Source organism: Elephas maximus, chromosome 3 (assembly GCF_024166365.1).
Source record: "Elephas maximus indicus isolate mEleMax1 chromosome 3, mEleMax1 primary haplotype, whole genome shotgun sequence".
Taxonomy (NCBI): domain Eukaryota; kingdom Metazoa; phylum Chordata; class Mammalia; order Proboscidea; family Elephantidae; genus Elephas; species Elephas maximus.
This window is the reverse complement of record NC_064821.1, coordinates 91427244-91448215: the sequence shown is the minus strand read 5'-3', so window position 1 is coordinate 91448215 and position 20972 is coordinate 91427244. Positions and strand designations below refer to the sequence as shown.

At 42.4% G+C, this 20972-nt stretch overlaps 1 protein-coding gene across 2 annotated transcripts in view; it reads left to right on the top strand.

Annotated features, from left to right (window-relative positions):
- Window positions 1-20972, top strand: part of BEND5 (BEN domain containing 5) — a 352434-nt gene that overhangs the window by 174548 nt on the left and 156914 nt on the right. For both annotated transcript variants that reach the window (XM_049879235.1, XM_049879234.1), the window contains exon 6: window positions 20273-20384. In XM_049879235.1, the coding sequence (XP_049735192.1) occupies window positions 20273-20384 (112 nt within the window). The remainder of the gene's footprint in view (window positions 1-20272; window positions 20385-20972) is intronic.

Genomic DNA, 20972 nt, shown 5'->3' with positions numbered 1-20972 from the left:
CATACATATGTATGTATACATACATACACACACACACATATATATACACATACATATATATACACACATACATGTATAACAAAACAAGAAAGAAATACTAAAAACAATTACAGTTTTCGTTTCTGCAACTGGTCACATGGTCGTAGCTGGTATTTAGAACTACCTTCTTCTACCACCATTCTGTATTCCCTTTGCCCTTAGCAAGCACCTTAGCTGGTCCTTGTTCTTTGCCTGGTAGTATGATCCAAACCTTCATTCCTGAAGGGTCTGGGCCATTAGAAGTCATGTGAAATTGGGTTGCTGTAGTTTTCCACTGACTTTAATCACAGGGCATGATAGCACTAAGAGACATCCTAAGGAATCTCTTGTATGCCAGACATACTTTTCTTTACCTCCATTATGTAATATCAATCTGATTTGTCCTTGGTACTCAGGATCAATCACATCAGCCAGTACAGTAACTCTCTTCTTTGCCTGTTCATCCAGAGGCATGAGGAGACCAGAGTGGCCAGGGGGCATTCTTAACATGCAGTTCAGTGGAATCAGTGTTGTATCTCCTGATGGAATCATTCCTCCTTTTGGAACTAAGACCTCTAGACCCACAGAGCATAGGGTCACAGGACAGGAGCAAAAATTTTGCTAATGGGTTACTAGGGGTAGTAGTGAGTGGTGCTACTCCCATTTCTACCCCTTGATTCCTGGACCTATGAATCCTGGATATGGGAGAAACTGCACCATATGTTGACTGCTGGTTTAGAGCATATACTACCTCCTGCAGAACATTGCCCTAACCCTGATAAGTATTGCTACCTGGTTGGTGCCGTAGCTGTGTCTTTAGAAGGCCATTCCATCGTTCTGTCAAGCCAGGTACTTCAGGATGATGGCGAATATGGTAAGACCAGTGAATTCCATGAGCATGGGCCCATTGCCACACTTCGTTTGCTGTGAAGTGAATCCCTTGATCCAAGGCAATGCAGCGTGGGGTACCATGACTGTAATTCCATGGATAGTAGTTTTAGCAGAAGCATTGTAGGCAGGGAAGGCAAATCTGTATTCAGAGTAAGTATTGGCCCCAGTAAGAACAAAATGTTGTCCTTTCCATAATGCAAATGGTCCAATGTAATCAACCTGCCACCAGGTTGCCAGCAGATTGTCCCAAGGAATATTTCCATGACAGGGACTCAGTGTTGGTCTCTGCTGCTGACAGATTGGGCACTCAGCAGTGGCTGTAGCCGAGTTGGCCTTAGTGAGTGGAAGTCCATGTTGCTGAGCCCATGTATAATCTCCATCCCTGACACCATGGCCACTTTGTTCATGAACTCATTGGACAATGACAGGGGTAGCTGCTGAAAGAGAATGACTGGTTTCCACAGGACGTGTCGTCCTATCCACTCGATTGTTGAAATCCCCCTTTGCTGAGGTCACGCTTTGGTGAGCATTCACAAGAGACACAAATATCTTCATTCTTTGGCTCATTCGGAGAGATCTATCCACATACCTTTTCCTCATACTTCCTTGTCACCAGTTTTGCAATCATGTTCCTTCTAAGTCTCTAACCATCCAGTCAAACGATTGGCCGTGGCCCTTGAATCAGTATACAATTGCATATCTGGCCATTTCTCCTCCCTAGCAAAGAGAACAACCAGGTGCACTGCTTGAAGTTCTGCCCATTGGGAGGATTTTTCTTCACCACTGTTCTTCAGAGAGACCCCAGAAAAGTACTGCAGTGTTGCCATGGTCCACTTTTGAGTGGTGCCTGCATATTGCACAGAACCATCTATAAACTGGTACAAGTTTTGTCTTCCTCAGTCAACTGATCATAAGGAACTCCCCATGGGGCCATAGGTGCAGATTGGGAGAGAGAAGGTAGTGTGACGAAAGTGGAGACCATGGACATTTGGACCATTTCCTTATGTAACTTACTTGTGCCTTCAGGTCTTGCTCATGCCTGATCTCGTATATGCCACTTCCATTTAATGATGGAGTACTATTGTGCATATCTGAGTTTATGACTCTGTAGGTCAGACAAATGAAGGTCAGTTCATGATGGGTATCTCAGACTGCATGGTGACTTGGTGTCCCAAGGTTAAGCATTCAGTCTCTATGACCCTATAGGACAGAGTAGAACCACCCCATAGAGTTTCCAAGGAGTGCCTGGTGGATTCGAACTGCCGACCCTTTGGTTAGCAGCCGTAGCACTTAACCACTATGCCACCAGGGTTTCCCAGTCTCTACTAAGGCCCAGTAATAAGCCAAAAGCTGTTTTTCAAAAGGAGGGTAGTTGTCTGCAGAGGATGGCAGGGCTTTGCTCCAAAGTCCTAAGGGTCTGCACTATGATTCACCAATAGGGGCTTGCCAAAGGCTTCAAACAGCATCTCTACCTGCCACTGACATTTCAAGCACCATTGGATCAACCAGATCATACAGCCCAAGTGGCAATGCGGCTTGCATGGCAGCCAGAACCTGTTGCAGAGCCTTCTCTTATTCAGGGCCCCACTCAAAACTAGGAACTTTTCAAGTCCCTTGATAAATAGGCCAGAGTAGTACAACCAAATGAGGAATATATTGCCTCCAAAACCCAAAGAGGCCTACCAGACATTGTGCCCCCTTTCTAGTTTTAGGAGGGGCCAGATGCAACAGCTTATCCTTCACTTTAGAAGGACTATCTTGACATGCCTCATACCACTGGACCTCTAGAAATTTCACTGGGGTGGAAGGCACCTGAATTTTTGTGGGATTAATTTCTCACTCTCTAGCATGCAAATGTCTTACCAATAAGTCTAAAGTCATCGATACTTCTTCCTTACTAGGTCCAGTCAACATAATGTCATCAATGTAATGGACCAGTGTGATGTCTTACGGAAGGGAAAGGTGATCAAGGTCTCTGGGGACTAAATTATGACATAGGTCTGGAAAGGTGATATACCCTTGAGGAGGACAGTGAAGGTATATTACTGGCCTTGCCAGCTGAAGGCCACCTGCTTCTGGTATTCCTTGAAAACCAGAATAGAGAAAAAGGCATTAGCTAGATCAATAGCTACATAGCAGGTACCAGGAGATGTACTAATTTGTTCAAGCAATGAACCCGCATCTAGAACAGCAGCTGCAGTTGGAGTCAACACCTGGTTAAGCTTTCAATAATTCACTGTCATTCTCCAAGATCCATCTATTTTTTGCAGAGGCCAAATAGGTGATTTGAGTGGGGATGTGATGGGGATTACCACCCCTGTATTCTTTAAGTCCCTGAGGGTGACAGTAATCTCTACAATCCCTCCAGGAATGCAGTATTGCTTTTGGTTTACTATTTTCCTAGGTAGGGTCAGTTCTAATGGCTTCCACTTGGCTTTTCCTACCATAATAACCCTTACTCTACATGTCAGAGATCCAATGGGGGAGGGGGGTTCTGCCAGTTGCTGAGTATGCGTATTCCAATTATGCATTCTGAAACTGAGGAGATCACTATAGGAAGGGTTTGTGGACCCACTGGACCTGCTGTGAGATGGACCTGAGCTAAGATTCCATTAATAACCTGACTTCCATACACCCCCCACTCTGACTGTTGGGCCACAGTGACATTTTGGGTCTCCTAGAATTAGTGTCAGCTCAGAGCCAGTGTCTAGTAATCCCCGAAAAGTCTGATAATTTCCTTTTCCCCAGTGAACAGTCACTCTTGTAACAGGCCATAGATCCTTTCAGGGAAAGCTGGGAGAAATAGTAACAGTATAAATTTTTGGCCGTGTAGTGGGGTCCTCTCTCAAGGGATCCTGGCCTCTCCTTCATTCAAGGGATGGTGTCTGTGTAAACTGACTCAAGTCTGGGAACTGATTGAGGGGCCATGGCTGTCTATTCTGGCAATTTGAACTAGATTGCCATTCACTTAACCTAGAATTCTGCTTGTACAGGCCAAAAGGGATGTCAAAAGTCCTTGATGCCTCTTGAACATAAAGTAGCTAAAGCAAATCGAAGAAATGAGGATGTAGAAAAGCTGAACAGAAGATTTCAAAGGGCAGCTTGAGAAGACAAAGTAAAGTATTATAATGAAATGTGCAAAGATCTGGACTTAGAAAACGAAAAGGGGAGAATATGCTTGGTATTTCTCGAGCTGAAAGAACTAAAGAAAAAATTGAAGCCTCCGGTGGCAATATAGAAGGATCCTATAGGCAAAATATGGAACGACACAGGAAACATTGAAAGAAGAGGAAGGAATACACAGAGTCACTGTACCAAAAATAATTGGTCAACGTTCAACCATTTCACAAGGTAGAATATGATCAAGAACTGATGGTATTGAAGGAAGAAGTCCAAGCTGCACTGAAGGCATTGGTGAAAAACAAGGCTACAGGAATTGATACAATACCAATTGAGATGTTTCAACAAATGGATGCAGAACTGGAGGTGCTCACTTATCTTTGCCAAGAAATTTGGAAGACAGCTACCTGGCTAACTGACTGGAAGAGGTCCATATTTGTGCCCATTCCAAAGAAAGTGATCCAACAGAATGCAGCAGTTATCAAACAATATCATTAATATCACACGTTAGTAAAACATTGCTGAAGATCATTCAAAAGAGGCTGCAGCAGTACATTGACAGGGAACTGCCAGGAATTCAAGCTGGATTCTAAAGAGGATGTGGAACGAAGAATATCATTGCTGATGTCAGATGGATCCTGGCTGAAAGCAGAGAATACCAGAAAGATGTTTACTTGTGTTTTATTGACTATGCAAAAGCATTCGACTGTGTGGATCATAACAAATTATGGAGAACATTGTAAAGAATGGGAATTCCAGAACTTAATTGTGCCCATACAGAACCTGTACATTGACCAAGAGGCAGTCGTTTGAACAGAACAAGGGGATACTACGTGGTTTAAAATCAGGAAAAGTGTGTGTCAGAGTTGTGTCCCTTCACCATACTTACTTAATCTTTGTGCTGAGGAAATAATCCGAGAAGCTGGACAGTATGAAGAAGAACTCAGCATCAGGTTTGGAGGAAGACACATTAACAACCTGTAATATGCAGATGACACAATCTTTCTTGCTGAAAGTGAAGAGGGCTTGAAGCACTTACTGATGAAAATCAAAGACTTTAGTGTGGATTAATCCTCAACAAAAAGAAGACAAAAATCCTCACAACTGGACCAATAAGCAACATCATAATAAATGGAGAAAATATTGAAGTTGTCAAGGTTTTCATTTTACTTGGATCCATAATCAATGCCCATGGAAGCAGCAGTCAAGAAATCAAATGGTGTATTGCATTGGCAAATCTGCTGCAAAAGACCTCCTGAAAGCTTTTAAAAGCAAAGATGACAACTTGAAGACTAAGGTGCACCTGATGCAAGCCATGGTATTTTCAATCACCTCACACGCATGCAAAAGCAGGACAATGAAGAAGGAAGACCGAAGAAGAACTGATGCCTTTGAACTGTGGTGTTGGCGAAGAGTATTGAATATACCATGGACTATCAGAAGAAGGAACAAATCCGTCTTGGAAGATGTGCAGCCAGAATTCTTCTTAAAAGTGAAGATGGCGAGTCTTGGTCTCATATACTTTGGACACGTTATCAGGAGGGACCATTCCCTGGAGAAGGACATCATGCTTGGTAAAGCAGAAGGTTAGCAAAAAAGAGGAAGACCCTCAATGGATTGACACAGTGGCTGCAACAATGGGCTGAAACATAACAAGGATTGTGAGGATGGCGCAGGACTGGGCAGTGTTTTGTTCTGTTGTACGTAGGGTTGCTATGAGTTGGAATTGACTCGCTGGCTCCTCACAACAACAATTGTGGAGGGCCTTGAATGTCATACCAAGATCAAACCATAAGGGCAGCTAACGTGTGTAGCGCTTTTCTTGAACTAGGCACTGCCCTGAATCATTTTATATATGCGTGGTCACATTTAATCCTCAAAACAACCCTCTGAGGTAGGAACAGCCTCCATTTTGTAGATCAGGACTGAGGCACAGAGAAGTTAAGCCACACAGACAATAAGTGGCCGAGCCAGATTCTTATTCAAGCAGTGTGGCTCAAAGTCCACACTCGGAATTCTTAATCTAAGCCACTTTTTCAGCCTAGTACAGGTGGGTACAGGTGGAAAGTGTCTTGTTAGCTCCCAGATCTTGTGAGACCTGAATATTTCCTTTGCTCTTTTGCACTTAAGACATTAAAGGAGCTAATTCCTTGCCCCAAGTGTCAATGTGCTCCTTTAGAAAATATTCCCCCTCAGGCCTTTTTAGATGGCTCTTTTTACTTCTTGTCAATGTCCTTATATAAAAAAAAAAAAAAAAAAGTCCTTATATAGAGGAGAATAATCCCATGTTTCTGGATTCTCTTTCCAACTCTCCCCTTACATATCTGTGTGACCTTGGAAGACCTCTTCTATCCTCTTGGTCTCAGTTTCTCCATCTTTGAAATTTGGGGGTTAGGCTTTATGAAATCTTGGGTCCTTCCCACTGGCGAATTGTTCTAAGAATTATTTTAAGTAGCAATGCTGGATGCCCCCTGGGATCAAGTGTTAGTTGCTGCCAAGCAGGAGATGGAAAGGAGGGAGCCCGAATCCCTGGAGAACATGCTCTGCATGAGAAGGGAGAGAGGAGAAGGCAATATGGCAGAGCTTCTCCTTGTCTTCTAGGTATTAGTTCTGGGAGAAAGAGCCCTGGGTGATTTAGAGTTGGAAATGATCCCTTTCCAGGTGTGATCTGAGCCTTTCCTCCCATTCTGCTGCCACCTTGTCAGAAAGGCCACCGTTAAAAGGTAAAGACTTTGCTGAACCTTGGTGGTAGGAAACCAAAGTGCTAATTCAGGCTATGCTATGAATTCGCCCTGTAACCTTGGGCAAGTCCTAGGACCTGACAAGACCTTTGCCACCTGGCCCAAGACTGAGAAAGCAGCTTCCTGATTCCGAGTGTGAATTCCAAGGCACACTACCTGGATAAAATCCTGGCATAGCCACTTATTAGCTGTGTGGTTTAACTTCTCTGTGCCTCGTATGGATGTGCAGTTTGTGCACGGTACAAAGTCTCCTGGTCAAGGGGGTCAGAGGGCTGCAACTCAGCACCCAAAGTCTGGTCAGGCTAGTGGCATCATTTTGTATTTCACCCACCCAAAGGGGGCACCCATTTGTAACTCGTCAGCCTGGAGGGGACACTTTTTGTCGATTTGCATAAAGGTACCCTTGTGCTAGTCTCCTGTTTGAGACTTTGTTTCCTCATTTTAAAAATAAGAGTGTTGCATCCACCCCCTACCTCACATGAGAGAGGCCCTTTTGGCCTCTGGCCTGAGACACAGAGCTGTTATGAGAGAGTCGAGTGATAGGTAAGAACATAAGCTTTATGGCTGTGCAGACTGGGTTCAAGACCTGCCTCTGTCACTTGTCCTTGTTGGACCATGAACAAATTACTTAACCTCTCTAAGCCTCTGTTTATATAGTTTAATTAAGAGTCTGCTGTGTACCAGACACTGAAAACTCAAAGGCAAATCAGATAGATTCAGTCTCTGCCTTCCCAGAGCTTTCAGGCCTTTGAGTAAAACAGACGAATTTGCCAAAAGCCACAAAAATGGCGCATCTGGGATTCAAACCCTAGTCCTTCTGACTATGAAGCCTATGCTTTTGTTCATCTTTTTCTCTGCCTCCACAGCCCTGGTCAGAGTTAGCCCCTTGTCATGATGATCTAAGAAAGGCCATGAGGGAAATGCCTTAAATATTTTGGTGGTGGTGAGTGGGTGTGTTATCATTATCCCTGTACTTAGGACAGAGGGCCCTGCCTACTATCCTCCATCTATAACACAGCAAACAGCAGAGCCCACTCTGCCTCCTAAGCATTTTGCAGGGACTGTTGATGACAGATTGTCTGGCATGCTGACACTGGCCAATCAATAGAGCTGGAAGGTGCCTCAGGCCAAGGGCAATTGAATCCCAACCTTTTAGTGGCATTAAATAAAGCAATATTTATTTTGCTTTTGGTGCAAATATACTTAATTCAATCCAGGTTATTGGTAATGCTGAAAAACTGCTGTGTTTGGGGGACAATTGCATGCGTGCCCCATACATCTCTGCTTGTCAGTGCTACCCTCCCAGGAGTACACAGCCCCACTATGCTCAGGACAAGATTGATCTGGAGCCACCAAGCTGCCTTTTTCTCTTTCTTTAGAGGTGATGAAAAGGAAATCATAAGGAGGAGAATTGAAATCATTGCTCTCATTCTAAGGCAATTATTGCAGCAAGGATGCAGGCACGATGCCCTTCATGAAACAGAGCTATTTATTTGCCATTTGAATAACGTTCTTTGGAAACATTGAATCTCTGCTATTGGGCAAGAGGAGGAAGAGACCAGGACAGCAAGAGCAGATACATGAATAACTTACTGTCTCTTCCATAGATCAGACAGCCTCATAGATGGTTTAGGGGGATTTCAAAGGGTCACAATGAACTATCCTGGCATCAACAAGACCTGGATTTGAATCCCATCTCCACACCCTAATAGTTGTCAGTGACCTTCTTGAGGTCAGACTTTTCTTGAATTCTATTTGCTCATTGACGCCTTCGAGTTATGGTGTTGGCAAAGAGTGTTGAATATACCAGGGACTGTCAAAAGAATGAACAAATCTGTCTTAGAAGTAGTACAGCCAGAATGTTCCTTAGAAGGGAAGATGGCGAGACTTTGTCTCATATGTTTTGGACATGTTACTAGGAAGGACCAGTCCCTGGAGAAGGACATAATGCTTGGTAAAGTGGAGGGTTAGCGAAGGAGAATAAGACCTTAAATAAGACGAATTGAGACAGTGGCTGCAACGATGGGCTCAAGCATAACAATGATCACGAGGATGGCACAGGACCTGGCAGTGTTTCGTTCTCCTGTACATGGGATTGCTATGAGTCGGAACCGACTTGACAGCACCTAACGAGAACAACAGCAATTTGCTCATTTATAAAATAGACATAAATGACACCTATTGTGAATGTGTCTAGCATGTAACAAGTGCTTAAAGACTTTTCAAAATATGTCTGCAGGTTATTGCCTGTACCTTGTTTGCATGCCTGCAAACCTGCAGGATATTTATTCATGCATTTGTGCATATATTCACTCATTCATTCGTTCAGTGGATACGTTGAATCTTCTGTACACCTGGGTCTATAATAGACAATGTTGAGGTGAGGGTGGGCAAAATGACACAGTCCTTGCTCTCGTGAAGCTCACAGTTTGGAAGAAGAAAGAATAGATACTAAAGACTACCTCTAATTCAAGAGAAAGAAGTTATATATTATGCAGTCATATATAAATATAGCCTCCATATGTTTAAATTTTCTAGAATGATCTACCGACCATTAGCCAGGGCTCCTGCATCTTTACTAAGATGTTTTCGCTCAATAAATAGCTGCCTACTGATAGACGGACTGACATTAGAAGCATTCCTTAAAAGTCAGCTCAAAGAGTACCCAGTGCAGGTACTTAAGAGTGTCATAAATACTCTAGTTTCTAAAGACTTTCTAGGATTCTTTGGGGATTTTAAATTTGTCTTTGAATCACCAGTCACAGTGCATTTTCATTAACAGGCTGGCTCAAGGAGTTGATCTTTTAGGATTTCTTGCCTGGAATAGTCCTTTCAGTTTTGAGTCTCACTTTCTTGACTCAAAGAGGCTTCCTGAAAGCAGCATGGCCAAGTAGGAAGACCATGGAGCCCAGGGACAGGAAGCATTGATTCAGGCTGGGCCCTATAGTGTACTAGTAGGTGGCCTTGAAGGAATGATATACCTTCCCTGGCCCTCAACACTCTCACTTAAAAAATGGAAAGTCTACCTACATGGCTGGATGGTTGTGAGGATTAAATTATAAGAGATGGGAAAATGCTTTGGAAAGAAGGAGCTATTCATTCAACAAATATTTCTTCAATATTACCATAGTCCAAGCTCTTTCCAGCATAGGGATACAAACATGAGTAAGACATTGCCCTTGCACTTGAGAAAGTCATGGTCCAGTGAAGAAGGCAGACTCAACAACTACTACAACTTGTGCTACAGCTATTCTGGTAGGGAGAGAGCAAAGAATGCTATGGGAGGAGAGGAAAAGCACTTACCCCAGCTTTGCAGGAAGTTAGTTGGGAAGGCTTCCTGGAGGAGGTGATAATTAAGGTCAGACAATTTCAACAATATCAGAATCACCACCACTACCACTGTCATCACTAGCTACCACTTATTCAATATTCACTCTGTTCTGAGGATTCTCCTGGGCCGTTTACACACATTAGTACATGTATGCAATCCAGAAAGTTAGGGTTGTTATCCCCATTATACATATGATAAAACAGAGGTCAAAAGGGGTTTAAAAAAAGAAATTATAAAGAGAGTCACATAACTGATAAGAGGTACAGTCAAAACTTAAACCAAAGCCCCTGGTTTCTACAATGTCGCCTCACTGTTCTGTGCTACTGTATGGGGCAAGACAGACTGATGAGGGAAGTTAGTGGGAGATATCTTTCACCTAAAAAAGGAGGAAGAGTTTCCTAAAAGGGCTGTCCAAGAATGAGATAAGCTACCTGGGGAGGTAGTGAGTTCCAGGTCATATTGGTGTCATAGAGCAGGGGTGAGATGGCGACCTGATGACACTGCTGAGAACATTTCTGTTTGGTGGCAGAGGATAGGAAGACCTAATCATCTCTAAGGATATAATTGTTTATGATTAAGTCCTGTTATTAATGATAACGTTCTGTTCAAAAACTTTCAGTGCTCAGTGAGGGCTAGAACTGGTTCTGTAGGCACAGCACCCAGACCAGTATTTCCACGTGTTGGTGACCAGGCAATATGGGGCCCGCTGCAGTTTTCTGCTAGCCCCCAGGGTCAGCCATACAGTTAGGGATGCTCAGTTAAAGCAACAAAGCCTAACTTCAGCTCCTTGAGCAAAAAGGGAATTTTTAGGAAGAGGCTTACAGAATCAACCAGAAGCTGGAGCCAGACTTGGAAAACAATTAACAGAGTAGCTCTACCCAAAAAACCCAAACCCACTGCCATCAAGTCGATTCCGACTAATAGCGACCCTATAGTGTAGCTCTGGAGGGCCGAAAACTGGCTGACTTCTCAGCAGGCATAATCTGCATCTGATTCATGGTGGCACTGCCTCATGATATTCCTGGGCCACCCTGTATCACCTATTCCCACGTCCCCACGTTTAAGTCCTGGGAAGAAGTGGCCACTGCCTGAGGCTGAAAAGGCTGACAGGCCACAAGGAGGGAGAATCTGCTTCATCTGGCTTCTGTGGTAGAAGACAAGGTACTGCCATGGCCTCGTCATGTGTAATGATAGAGGAGCAAACTCTCTCTCCCCCCAGTTCCCATCTAATCCTGGGGTTAGATGCTAGGCATTCCCCACAGAAAATGAACAAATGCCTAAAAAGTTAGGAACAAACGGAACATGGATTTGAACTCAAGTCTGCTTGATTCCCAGACTGGAGGAAGCACAGAGTGTCATTCGTGAGCACTGCAGCCTCCTATGCACTGCAGACCTATTAGTCTATGTCACTTATAGGATGTAGCCTAAAATAATAAAGTACAAAAAAAACAGCAACGCAACAATTTGAGCTGCTATCATGTGCCCAGCACCTGTGCTAAGTTAAGTTTATTACATGAATTATCTCATTTAATACCCACAACATTGTTCTGAATTACAAATGGATATAAACCTGTGATCATATCTTCTTTCTCCTGCTAGACTATATGTTTCTTGAGGCAGGAAACATCTCTTATCAATCACTGTATCCCAGTAGCACCTACCATAAAGCTTGGCATATAGAAGATTCTCATTAATACCTTGAGAAATTTCTGTGTTTAACTCTTGCCTTACCCTCATTCCCTAAGCCAGTCTCCTCTCAACTTACCTACACATTCTTCAAAGGTGGCTAGCTTCTCTTAAACTTTTATTCCCAGGAGAGCATGGGCAGTGAAACTGGACAGAGCTGGGTTGAAGTCAACTCTACCACATGCTAACTGAATGACCCTGGGCAAATTTCAGATGAGTGTGTGTCTGTGGGTCTCTGTCTGTCTGTCCTTAATTACTTTCAATAGGAGTTATGTTGTTGTTGTTGTTAGGTGCCACAGAGTTGGTTCAGACTCATAGCGACCCTATGTACAGAAGACATTGCCCAGTCCTGCTCCATTCTCACAATCATTGCAACGTTTGAGCCCATTGTCGCAGCCACGATGTCAATCCATCTCTTTGCAGGTCTTCCTCTTTTTCATTGACCCTCTGCTTTAAAAAAAAGAAAAAAAAATTTTTTTTTTTTTTCTACTTTACCAAGCATGATGTCCTTCTGGAGGGACTGTTCCCTCCTGATAACACATCCAAAGTACATGAGACAAAGTGTCACCATCCTTACTTCTAAGGAGCATTCTGGCTATACTTTTTCCAAGAGAGATTTGTTCATTCTTTTGACAGCCAATGGTATATTCAGTATTCTTCTCCAACACTATAATTCAAAAGCATCAATTCTTCTTTGGTCTTCTTTATTCATTGTCCAGCTTTCACATGCATATGAGTCAACTGAAAATACTATGGCTTGGATCAGGTGTGCCTTAGTCCTCAAAGTCTTTAGTCCTTGAAGTGACATCTTTGCTTTTCAACACTTTAAAGCTGTCTTTTGCAGCAGATTTGCCCAATGCAATACGTCATTTACTACTCCATGGGCATTGATTTTGGATCCAAGTAAAATGAAATCCTTGACAATTTCAGTATTTTCTCCATTTATCATAATGTTGTTTATTGGCTACTTGTGAGGATTTTTGTTTTCTTTATGTTGAGGTGTAATCCACACTGAAGGCAGTGATCTTTGATCTTCATCAGTGAAGTGCTTCGAGTCCTCTCTGAATTTCAGTAAGCGACGTTGTGTCATCTGCATATCATTGGTTGTTAAATGAGTCTTCCTACAATCCTGGCGCTGCATTCTTCATATAGTCCAGCTACTCGGATTATTTACTCAGCATTCGTTGAATAAGTATGGTGAAAGGATACAACCCTGATGCACACCTTTCCTGACTTTAAACCATGCAGCATCACCTTGTTCTGTTCAAACGACTGTCTCTGGGTCTACGTACAGGTTCCTCACACGCACAATTAAGTGTTCTGGAATTCCCATTCATTGCAATGTTATCCATAATTTGTTATAATCTACACCATTGAAAGCTTTGTATAGTCAATAAAACACAGGTAAACAACTTTCTGGTATTCTCTGCTTTCAGCCAGGATCCATCTGACACCAGCAGTGATATCCCTCATTCCACTTCCTCTTCTGAATCCAGCTTGAATTTCTGGCAGTTCCCTGTCGATGTACCGATACAACCCATTTCGAATGATCTTCAGCAATGTTTTAATTGTGTGTGATATTAATGATATTGTTTGATAATTTCTGCATTCTTTTGGATCACCTTTCTTTGGAATGGGCACAAATATGGATCTCTTCCAGTCGGTTGACCAGGCAGCTGTCTTTGAAATTTCTTGGCATAGACAATTGAGCACTTCCAGCATTGTGTCGTTTTCTCAACTAGTATTCTGTCAATTACTAGAGACTTGTTTTTCACCAGTCACTTTAATGCAACTTGGATTTCTTCCTTCACTACTGTCATTTTTTGATCATATGCTACACCCTGAAATGGTTGAACATTGATCAATTCATTTTGGTACAGTGACTGTGTATTCTTCCATCTTCTTTTGATGCTTCCTGTACCATTCAATTTTTTGCCCATGGAATCTTTCAGTATTGCAACTGGGGTCTTGAATTTTTTCTTCAGTTCTTTCAGCTTGAGAAATGCCCAGCTTGTTCTTCTCTTTTGGTTTTCTAACTCCAGATCTTTGCACATTTCACTATAATACTTTACTTTGTTCTTCTCAAGCTGCCATTTGAAATCTTCTATTCAGCTTTTTATGTGATCATTTCTTCAGTTTGCTTTAGCTACTCAATGTTCAAGAGCAAGTTTCAGAGTCTCTTCTGACATCCATTTTGGGCTTTTCTTTCTTTTCTCTCTTTTTAATGACCTTTTGCTTTCTTCATGCCTGATGTCCTTGATGTCATCCCACAACTGATCTGGTCTTCTGTCATTAGTGTTTAATGCATCAAATCTCTTCTTGAGGTGGTCTCTAAATTCAGGTGGAATATACTAAAGGTCACACTTTGGCTCTTGTGGGCTTGTTTTAATTTTCTTCAGCTTCAACTTAAACTTGCTTTTGAGCAGTTGATGGTCTGTTCCGCAGTCAGCCCCTGGCCTTGTCCTAACTGATGATATTGAGCTTCTCCATCATCTCTTTCCATTGATGTAGTAGCTGACTTGATTCCTGTGTATTACATCTGGCTAGGTCCATGTGTAGTCACTATTTATATTGGCAAAAAAAAGTATTTGCAATGAAGTTGTTGGTCTTGCAAAATTCTATTATGTGATCTCTGGCGTCATTTCTATCACCAAGGCCATATTTTCCAAATACCAATCTTTCTTTGTCTAACTTTTGTTCCAGCCACCAGTAATTATCAATGCATCTTGATGGCATGTTTGAACAATTTCAGATGGCAGAAGTTGGTAAAAATCTTCAATTTCTTCCTATTTGGCATTAGCAGTTGGTGGGTAAATTTGAATAATAGTCATATTAACTGGCTTTCCTTGTAGGCACATGGATATTATCCTGTCATGGACAATGTTGTACTTCAGGATAGATCTCGAAATGTTATTTTGACAATGAATGGGACCTCATTCCTCTTCAGTGTGTCATTCCCAACATAGTAGACCATAAGACTGATTCAAAATGGCCAATACCAGTCCATTTTAGCTTGCTAATGCCTAGGATATTGATCTTTATGCATTCCATTTCACTTTTGATGACTTTCAATTTTCCTAGATTCACACTTTGTACATTCCACATTCCAATTATTAATGAATGTTTGTAGGTGCTTCTTTTCATTTTGAATCATGCCGCATCAGCAAATGAAGGTCCCGAATGCTTTATTCCATCCGCATCATTAAGGTCAACTCTAAGGAAGCAGCTCTTCCCCAGTTATATTTTGAGAGCCTCCAACCTGAGGGGCTCATCTTCCAGCACCATATCAGACAATGTTCTGCTGCTATTCATAAGTTCTTCACTGGCCAGTTTTTTTAGAAGTAGATTGCCAGGTCCTTTTCCCCAGCCTGTCTTAGTTTGGAAGCTCAGCTGAAACTTGTCTGCCATGGGCGGACCTGCTGGCATTTGAAATACCAGTGGCATAGCTTCCAGCATCACAGCAACATGCAAGCCACCATAGTATGACAAGCTGACAGATGAGTAGTGGAAAGGAGTTATAGTGCATATGAAATACCTAGAATAGGCAAATGTCTAGAGATTAGAGTTTAACAGTGGCTACCAGAGGAAAGGGGAAATCATGGTTTAGGAAGCAGTGAGTTCCTATTTATGGGGATGGAAAATTTGGCAATGTATGTTGATGATAGTTGCATAACGTAATTGATGTAATTGGTCTCACTGAATTGTACATGTGAAAAATGTTTTATTGATAAATGTTGTGTTACCTGTATTTTTACAATTTACTTTTTTTTTTTTTTTTACTATTTATAGTACCAAAAAACAAAACCAAACCCACTGCAGTCGAGTCAATTCCAACTCATAGCGACCCTATAGTACAGATTAGAATATTTAACAACTGCGTGTACAAGTCTGTAGTTCAAGCCTCTAAATACAGGATTGTTTTCTTTCTGAAAGACAATTTAGCGTCTTTAGAAGAGACTGGAGTTAGGAGAGCAATTTATTAAGATTTTAGACTCTCAGAATTAGGCTGACCCGGAGTTCAAATTATAACTGCCACATAGTAGCTCTGTGGCCTTAGAGGAAGTTATTTAATTTTTCTAAGCCTTTTTTTTCTCATCTGTAAAATGGGGATACAGAACTTTTAAGAGATAAATATGACGATTAAATTAGATTATCCCTGTTAGGGCATATAGAAAGTGTTCATTAAATGTCAGCTACTGCTATACTTATTACTATAAGCTCAGAAAGATGGCAAGATATGCATCAAAAGGCTAAAAGTGGTTATCTTTGGGTGATAAGAAGATGATATTACCTTTTTTTTCTATTTTTTTATATTGAGGATTTTTTTTTTTTCCACTTAAAAACTTATTTTATGGAATCCTCTTACTAAGTAATTCTACATCTGGGAAACTATTCTAAGGAAAAATTCTGAAATGTACAAACAACTTTAGGGGTGAAAGTATTCAATAGTGAATTTTTTAAATAGTAAAATATTAAAAACAACATAAATTTGCCACCATGGGGAAATGGCTAAATGAATTATGGGGCATTCATACAATGGGATAATAGTGCAACACTATTAAAATGGTAGTTACAGAGGGCTTAATAACAAAGAAAAATGCTCACATTACAGTGGCAAATGAAAATGGGATATATTTGCTAGTTCAAGGTCAGGAAGTAACTTGCCTGGACAGGAGGCTGTGCATTAGTGACCGCTCTCTTTGGAGCAGAAAGAAGGGTTGGTATCCACGCATCACTGCTATGGAAATTTGCCTTGCAACCTCCTCTCTACCGGGGGATGGGATAGGGGAAAAGCAGCCCAAGTTGGAGGAGGTTCTTCGAAAGCTTGTAGTCACCTCCCCTTCTCTATTTGTAGCTGGGGAAACTTAGGGCTCAAGAGAGCAAGGGACTTGCCTAAGGTCACATAGTAAGCCAGCTGCTGAGCAGGGGATAGGTCCTCTGCATTCCACGGGACGTTATCCCCATACTCATCAGGGATGTGAGTGTGGGGATAGTGGTCACACTTACTATGTCAGGCCAGCCTGGCCCTGTGAAGGCACAGAGGCTAGGTAGGACCTCTGGTGAGATTCTGCCTGTGGAACCAAAGGATGTTCCTGGATATTTCCACATTATTTTTCTCTGGCTCTCACTGGAGCAGAAGCAGTGTTGTGATGGGATAATATGGTTCTTCCAGACCTTCCAAGGAGATTAAGGGAAGAGCGTTTATGAGGCAGTTAGTAGCTCCTCAAATCCAAACATACAACTGGTTCTCAGTGCTGAGTGAAGGAGGGGAAAGACGGTATAAGCTACACAAACAACTGGAGGGCTTTAATTCAAGTCCAAGGCTAAAATTTTGGGGATTCTGGGAGTCTTTGAATCTTCTGCTGTGTGCTTCATCCCACAGCGTGGGGAGCGAGAAGGGGAAAAGACAGCCTTTTTCCCTTGCCTTTTCTCAAAGGAGCTAATACTCGAGGAGTCTATTTCCTGCAGTAGAGCACGAGCCTTCTGAGGGCCTAGGAGGTCTGACTCATCTCTTAGCTTTCCCCAGAGCCCAGCCTAGCACCTAGCACCCTATAGAGTCTCCATTCATGTGGAGGGAGGGAGGAGATGGAAGGAGAAAATAAGGAAGGATGGATTTATACCCTTTAGGGTTTACAATTTCTTTGAGACCAGAAGCATAAAGGAAAAACAACGTGGGTGAGGTTCAGAGTCCTTGATGGAGAGTTCAGATGACCTGGTTTTAACCCCAATCTAATATCTGCTGCAATGGGGACAAGCCCAGGGTAGAGGGCTGGGTATTTAAACAACAGCTTAAATTAATTTAGAAGTATTGTATGTAAGTGCCAAAACCCATGGAAAGATCTTAGCCTAGTGCCCGGCACATACTAAGCACATACTACATGATACTATAATAAGGAGAAGGGGCTAAGAGTTCAAGGTCTGCGGTCAGACTGCTTAGGCACAAATCCTGATGTCTTCTTTCTTTGAGCAAGCTATTTATAAGCTCACTATGCTTCAGTTTCCACATCTGCAAAATGGGCATAATAATAGCTCCACTCTTGCAAGGTTGTTATCAGGATTAATTTAGATAAAATATTTAGTACTTATAAAGTAATGTTAGTAAATGTTCCCTTGACTGTGTTTCCCTAATTGTGATGATGATTTTGTAACTTGCACATAGGGCTGTTTCTGCTCATGCTGTGCAATCAGTGGGAAGCCCCCATTAGCACGTGGTTGATCTAAACACAGCAACACAAAGACAGACATTCAAGGTCCTTAACATTTCATTCCCTTTACAGCTTCATCGTCACTACCTCCTCAACATGTGCCCTATGACCCAACTAAACCAAACTGTTCACCATTCTCCCAGCACTCCCAGCATCCTGGATGGCTTCACAGTTCCTTCCTTTACTTATGCTATTCTTTCTGCCCCTAATGCCTGGCAAAATTATATTCATTTAACAAGGCCCAACTCAAATGGCTTCTCCTCAATATAACCTTTCCCCATTGCCTCCATGAAATGTTAGTTATTCTTCCACAGGGTTCCCACTATCCTTAGTTTAAAGACTAAGGAAAAATTATTATTTACCTTCCATCCCCACCCCAACCATCATTAAGGGGAGGTGGGTCCTCAGTGGGGTTCTTTATTTTGCTGATAAGAGTGACAGGTGAAGATGCAAATTAGTAAGCTGAGAGGAGGCTAAACTGTATTGCTTAAGAAAATAGTGAGAATAGATTGAAAAATAAGATGGGGGATAAACTAGTAGGGTAGAGGGATATCAGAGAAAAAGAGGGACAATTTGGGGCAGACGGGAGAGGTGTATGACTGCCATCAGTTTTGAATTGGGGGCAAAGAGCCGAATTTTATTCTATAGGCAATGGAGAATCATAGATGAATCTTGATCAAGCAAGCAAGACCATCAGATCTGTGCAGAAAACCCACTCTGTGACAGGAGGAGAAAGGATTGGAAAAGAGATCAGATGATGAAAATAATTTGAATTGTGAGCAAACAGTGTTTCTGGAAGCTGTACCTCAGCCTGGGCTGGCCTGGAGAGTACCTACATTGTGTGAAGGTCCACGGGGTGGAGGCATGGGGACAGAGCCCTGGAGGAAGTATCCCTTCCCAAGTGTAGGCAGGGCTTTGGGCAGATCTGGAGAAAGAAGAGGAGGAGGGAGAAGAGGGGGATAAACAAAGGTCACAGTTGCACTTACCCTAGTGAAGTTATGTAATGTGCCCGAGGAAGAGTTAAGCATGGAAAAGCTGGTCAGGGTAGGCTTCACTGAACAGGTCACATTTGAGCAAAGACTTGAAATAAGTGAGGGAAGGAGTCACTCAAATATCTGAAGGAAGAAGAGACCACCAGGCGGGTATTACTGTTCTTATTGTATAGATGTGGAAACTAAAGCACAAAACGGTTTTAAATAACTTGTTCAAGAATAGAGGTGACATCAGGACTGATGCCTGAGCAGTCTGAACTATAGTCAGAAAGAACAGCCTGCGCACAAGCCAGGAGGCAGGAACCACCTGGTGTTTTGGAGGAACAGTGAAGAGACCAGTATCTGGCACAGAGTAAGCAAGAGAGAGAGTGGTAGGAGCTAAGGTCAGAGAAATTCACAGGGAGTGGGCAATGTGGGTCCTTGTAGCCTGTTGCAAGAATTTCAGCTTTTACTATATGTATAACAGAGAACCATTTGAACAGAAGAAGGACAGGATCTGACTTATATTTGAAGATTATTCTCTCTGTTGTGTGGGGAATGGGGCATTGGATGCGGGGTGAGGGGGCAAGGGTAGAAGCAAGAAGATCAAGTAAGATAAAGTAGGATTATTACAATATTTTGGAGCCCTGGTGGCACAGCAGTTAAGAGCTGTGGCTGCTAACTAAAAGATCGGCAGTTTGAATCCATCAGCTGCATCTTAGAACCCCCATGGGGCTGTTCTACTCTGTCCTGTAGGGTTGCTATGAGTCGGAATCAACTTGACAGCAATGAGTTTGGACTTTTTTTTTTTTTAATCATTTGGACCTTAGTGCCAGCTCAAGGAGGTATCAGTGGAGGTGATTTTAAAAAAAAGGGTTGGCTTTTGGATGCATTTTGAAGGTAGAGATAGTAGATTAGCTGTAGGTGTGAGACAAAGAGGAATAAGGGAGATACCAAGGGTTTTGACTTGAGCATTTCTTTCTGCTGAACTGTGTAGGAGATGTGCATGTGTCTATGGGTCTCTGAGCATAGCCTCTGAAGTGAGACTGCTCAACAGAAATATTTTTAAACCTTTCAGTGACTCAGTTTCTTCACCTGTGTAATGGGAATTATAAATAGTAGTGACCTCAGAGGATTGTTGAGAGCACTGAATGAACTAATACATATAAAGGGCTTAGAACTACCTCTGGCAAACAATAAATTCTAGGTAAGTGACATAATTACTATTCCTACACCTAACTGCACTTGGGCAATTAAGAAGCTTGGCTTGTCCTATCTATACTGACTCCTACTTTGGATGCTTTCTAGGTGCTCTCTGATGGGATTTGATCTGAACCGTCACTGGCTGGATCCCTCTCCATGGGCCCACCCTACTCTGCATGGGGTGAAACAACTCATCATCCAGATGTATAATGACCCGGTGAGTAACTGAGTGCCCTTAGCAGCTGCTGGTTTTAGGACTTGATCTGGGAAAGGGAAGCCATCAAGTTGCATTGGTGTCTCAGTCTGAGTTCTATAGAGGAGCAAAACCAGTGAGATGTATATATAAATATATAAAGAGATATCTACTTCAAAGAAGTGACTCATGCAATAGCAGTGGCTGGTAAGTCCCAAATCCATGGATCAGGTGGCAGGTTGAAGGCCTCTGCTGGCTCAAAGAGTTGCAGAGGTTGGTGAATCCGAAATCTGTAGGTCAGGTGACAGGCTGGGGATTTCTGCAGGCTTGTGTCCCAAGAACCAGAGTCAGGCAACAAGAAGAGAGAGAGCTCAAGCTTTGCCAGAACATCTGTTTATATACTGCCGAAGGCCACACCCCCAAGGAAACTCCCCTTCCAAGCAATTGACTGATCACATCAGATCACATCATGGAAAATGATTGCCTTATATTACATTAAGGGAGAGTACCCAGTTTGTTTACCCAGTCCAGGGTCTGCCAAACCACTGAGAATTATAGCCTAGCCAAGTTGACATGTAACAAACATTACAGTTGGGAAAGTCTACTAGGAGC